General features: G+C 32.0%; 1 protein-coding gene across 1 annotated transcript; it reads right to left on the reverse strand.

The window, feature by feature from the left end:
• Positions 1–1,351: 1,351 nt before the first annotated feature.
• On the reverse strand, positions 1,352–4,068 carry LOC135962831 (uncharacterized). Its single transcript, XM_065514730.1, has 3 exons — positions 3,927–4,068; positions 3,656–3,865; positions 1,352–2,143 (listed from the first exon to the last, which is right to left on the reverse strand). Exons 1-3 carry the CDS (start codon positions 4,041–4,043, stop codon positions 1,367–1,369), a joined length of 1,104 nt encoding a protein of 367 aa, XP_065370802.1. The 5' UTR covers positions 4,044–4,068; the 3' UTR covers positions 1,352–1,366.
• Positions 4,069–4,823: the final 755 nt, after the last annotated feature.

A 4,823-nucleotide genomic window follows, 5' to 3' on the forward strand; every position in this document is an offset into this window, starting at 1 on the left:
AATACAAAATCAAAGGCCTTTCACTAGACTTACCAACATGAGGTTCAACCGCAGGCTCATTTAAAGGTGGATTACCAGAAGAACAATCACCACGAGAGATATCGGACAAAATCATCAAATGTGGGCCTAATATTTGTCAGAGGATGTGTGCTCGTTGTAAAATCATTGTAAAATTAATTAATTAAAAAAACACAAGATTTTCCAATTATATAGACAAAATATTATAAAAGGAAAATTTCCAAAAATTACAATTGAATGTAATGATTTCAAAATGACGCCTAAAAATTTCTAGAATAAACCGCGTAAAAGAGAGATCAAAAAAAGTTGCAAAAAACACAAATGAACACTACGAAAAACGAAATGAAAATTAAATTTTAAACATTTTTACACACACTACTCCAGACTCTGGATAATAGCGGTTCAAATATTTCCCGATTTTCTCCATATTTTATTACACTAACAAATGTACAGTACCGAGCATAAAAAATGCAACGCTATGCTATATGATCTTCAACTGGTATGATTTTTCTAATAACGGAATCCAATTCTCTCCTGCTATTTTTATATTCTTTGTGGTCAATTATTTGTAACATTTTTTGTTCAATATTTTTGTATGTATGGTTAATTAGAAAATTGACTAGATTTGTAAATTTTTTAAAAAATAATTGCAAACTTGGGGGTTACACGATCAAGTTTTGCCTTTCAAGTTTTAATACACTCACATTTTTTTACTAATACACTTACACTTTTAAGAATTGAAACGAACTTGATATCAATTTCTCATTCAAGTTGAGTGTTTCAATTTACGTTCAAGAAAACAGCTGATAACAATTCTTTTAAAGTTTTTTCGTTTTTCTTTTATAAATATTTTGCCGCTATAAGCTTCAGTTTTATTTTTTTACACATTTTTGCGGAAATTTTAAATTAAAATCTAAAATAAATAAATAAATCAAATAGTGAAATATGTTTGCGAATAGAAGTACTAAGCATAATGATGTGTTGCGATTCATAGAGCTGTACAGAAGCCATGAAATTTTATGGAATATGAACCTTTCATCATATAGGCGAAATGATTTAAAAATTAAGGCCTATGAGTCTATTGCTGCTGAAACTAATATTCCTGTAGAAGAAGTAAAGAAAAAAATAAAGTCCCTTCGAACAGCCTACAGTGCAGAAAAATCTAAAGTGGAAAATAGCAAAAAATCTGGATGTGACACAGACTCTCTATACATTCCAACTTTGTTTTGGTATAATGAGATGACTTTTCTTGAAGCATCTCTAATTCGTCGGAAAACTGTTGACAATTCTAACCAGGTAAGTAAAAAACCAAATAAAAAACATTTAATTTCTTAGTGGATGCAAATTTTTATTGAATATTAATTTTTTGCCACTGAAAATCGACATTACCATATGTGGTTAAGTATCGTGACAGCTCATCCCTAGTTCTGCACGAATATTTATAAGTTTTGTGGCTTTGGTTTCCAATTGCAGAAAACGCTTCCACAATTGTTTGCTCTGTTGGTTCTGCCACTATTGTTAGAGTTCTTGACTTAGTTAAATAATTGTGAAGCACACAGCAAGCCTTCACGATAGCATCCACAGTTGTAGGTTGAACTTCGATTGGTCTGTGAAATATGCGGAATCTATTTGACAGCCGGCCGAAAGCACATTCCACCACCATTCGTGCGCGGCATATTCTGTAATTAAAAATCTCCTGCGGCACGCTTAATTTCATGCATCTGGCATATGGCTTCATTAAATTTCTGTCCTGCGCAAAAGCATCGTCGCCGATAAAGAAATAAGGAATTTCGTTTCCTTCACCGGCGATCAGTTGTATTGGTTGTGGAATATTTAATGTTCCATTCTTCAGACTTTGGTATAAATAGCTGTCGCTATAGATGGTGTTGTCGGACGACTTGCCATTGCAGCCCACGTTTATATATGTGAAGCGCGTATGTGCGTCAACAGCAGCAAACAGCACTATGCTAAAATAGCCCTTAAAATTAAAAAAATGGGAGCCTGTATGTGCCGGAGCCTTAATCCGAATATGCTTCCCATCCAGTGCACTTAGTGTATGTGGGAACTGCCAGAATTTCTCAAAATCGTCAGATATTTGCTGCCATTCGTTTTCAGTATTGGGCATCTGTTAAGAAATAAAATTAAAAGTTGTAATATTGTAATGGACATAGTATGTATGTATAAATATATATTTTTTTAATTAAAGGGACATGTTGGTGCATTAGCCGAAACATCTTTCAACTCTGAGTCGAACGAATCATCATTTTCAGAGTCGTATTCGTCTTGCTCAAAGAAACGAAAGCATTCCCCAGAGCCCAAGTCGAAAATGGATGATGCTTTTGAAAAATTAATTGCAATAAATAAAGATGTGAGTGCATTTGAGGCTTTTGGGGAAAGTGTTGGCAGGCAAGTGAAGGAATTTCCCGAACTGGAGGCGTATCAGCTAATGGCGGACCTGCAATCCCTGATTTCGAATAGAAAAATGGAGGTTTTAAGAAAGAAACTTGCGGCTAACAAAATAGTTCCTGTTGAGTTAAACCGCCCATCAAGAGCATCAACACCTCTGTCGCAAAGCTCAAACTCAATGCCATCGAGTGATGTTTTGTTTTTCGCCATGCCTGATACTGAATTCTTGGAAGAAGACTGACTACTAGAATTTTTGTTTTTCAATAAAAAAAAAATTTTTTGTACTTCACGGCCCAACAGTTTTTGCACAACGTTATATCTTCGCCGATTTTTAAACGTTGTCGAATAGAGGAATTTTTATAATTTGAATATTACATCGATTAAAATAAGGCTTAAACCAGGAACCATTACAGTTATTACTTTTTTTATAAAAGTCAGATGATAAAAGTTATTTTCTGATTTTTATTTTTTATACAAGAATAACAGCTAGTTTTTGATTTTTATTTTCTCGAGCAAAAATAAAAGTTATTCTCTAAACATGTTATAATAATTAATTTGATTTTAAATATTTATTTTAATATGCATAAGATGATCATTATACATTAAAAGTCAACTAAATAATTATAACTTGTACATTTCTTTAGAGAATCACTTTTATTTTTGCTCGAGAAAATAAAAATCAAAAAATAAATGTTATCATCTGACTTTTATGAAAAAAGGGTAACTGTAACGGTCCCTGGTTTAAGCCTTATATTAATCATTGAATTTTTTTATTTTCATTTTTTTTATGTTATTGTCTTGTTCTTACGACAAATTGAAAGATCTCATTTTTGTTTTCCTTTTTTATCATAGTTTTTAATGAAATTTGTGTACAAATAAAATTTAAGAAACCAAATAAATGAAGTTTTGACTTAAATCTAGTATTCGCACGCTAATATGCACGCTATTGTGCTTTGTTTTTCAAATACAAATCAAAAATAAGAAACAGAAAGTCATTTAATAGAATACTAATTTTTATGCCCGAATGAAAGATCTCGAGAATGTTAAAATTGTTTTTTAGGTTTCATAGAGGCACGAAGGTTTTTGGTTAGAAATTGTTCACAACCCTGATGAAATTTTCATAGGTCCATAACTCGAAAACTATGCGTTTTCTATTTTATGATTTATTCTTATTTTTAAATTTTATATCACACTTGTTCCCATGTTTTTAATTAAAACGCATGTAACTCACTTTTAAATACTTATCTTGAAGACTTTCATATATGGCTTCTAGAACTTCAGGCACAAAGACGCCTATTGTGTTTCTAGAAACCCTGGACAAGAACTCCAACGATTTGTATGAGTCTCCTGTAGCTATATATCGTAACGTGATACACAATTTAACTCGTGGTGCAATAGCTACTCGCATTACCGTGTCACTTTTCTTTATGCGATTGTGCACCTAGTTGATGACAAAAATATTTAATAAATGTTATTACAGCTCGTTTCAATAATTACTTTACCATTTTTAGTAGCTCTTCAAACTTAAGTAAATTAATGCGGGTAAAGTTTCTGAAGTCGCTATCGTCGTCTTCCCATACCAGATCATTGAGCAAATGAGCCTCCAAGTCGTGCTCCATCCTTATAAAATAAAAAGTAGTATGTATAGGTATACATATAAATTATAGATTAATTTTTCTAACAATTAACTTACCTTGTTACTAATAATGGCTTCATCTAATATCTTCGCACTACCTTCCGTTTATTTTCCTCTTCCACCAAATTATTTATTTCTTCCAATACTTTCATTGAAGCAAACATTTTGAGTTGTTTTCTTGACAACGACATCTTGAAATATTAAATTGCTTTCAAGTTGCGTGCAGCCTACGTCACAGCTTTCAATTTTTGTTAATTTTGACAACAAGTATATGTAATAGACTATCACTGGATTTACACCATGATTTTTGCAACGTTGCTTTTTCGACGTCTCTTTTTGTTTGTTGGCGAACGGTGTAGAGAAGCTTGGGGGGTAAACAAATAGTCTCGATTTGTGTTTTTCGTGTCTTTTTTCATATTTCTCTTTACACTAATTTCTTTTTTTCTTGTTACGTTTTATTCTTTTTCTTATATTGAAGAAGATTAACCGATTAAACAATAAAAATCAACCCTGGCAGCAAAAAAAGACATGCAACAAAAATTCATCGTATAAACGCAAAAGGTTTTTGGAAGCAACTTCAAAAGGGAATTAAGAAAAAACGACGTTGTAAAAATCATGGTGTAAATCCAGTGTATCAAGAAAAACTTGATCGTGTGGCTGCAGGGTAAAAGAAATGGCTAAAAACTATAATATTGTTGCAATACAATAATTTACTGTTAATACTAATAAATTCAAAACTGAGTTCATAAGAGTTCAAGATCAA

Source organism: Calliphora vicina, chromosome X, assembly GCF_958450345.1.
Source record: "Calliphora vicina chromosome X, idCalVici1.1, whole genome shotgun sequence".
Classification (NCBI taxonomy): Eukaryota; Metazoa; Arthropoda; class Insecta; order Diptera; family Calliphoridae; genus Calliphora; species Calliphora vicina.

Coding starts and splice junctions, on each gene's coding strand:
- LOC135962831 (XM_065514730.1), bottom strand. CDS start 4,043: ATGGAGCACGACTTGGAGGCTCATTTGCTCAATGATCTGGTATGGGAA. Junction 3,866..3,926: donor TTGAAGAGCTACTAAAAATG/GTAAAGTAATTA, acceptor GTCATCAACTAG/GTGCACAATCGCATAAAGAA. Junction 2,144..3,655: donor TTCAAGATAAGTATTTAAAA/GTGAGTTACATG, acceptor ATTTCTTAACAG/ATGCCCAATACTGAAAACGA.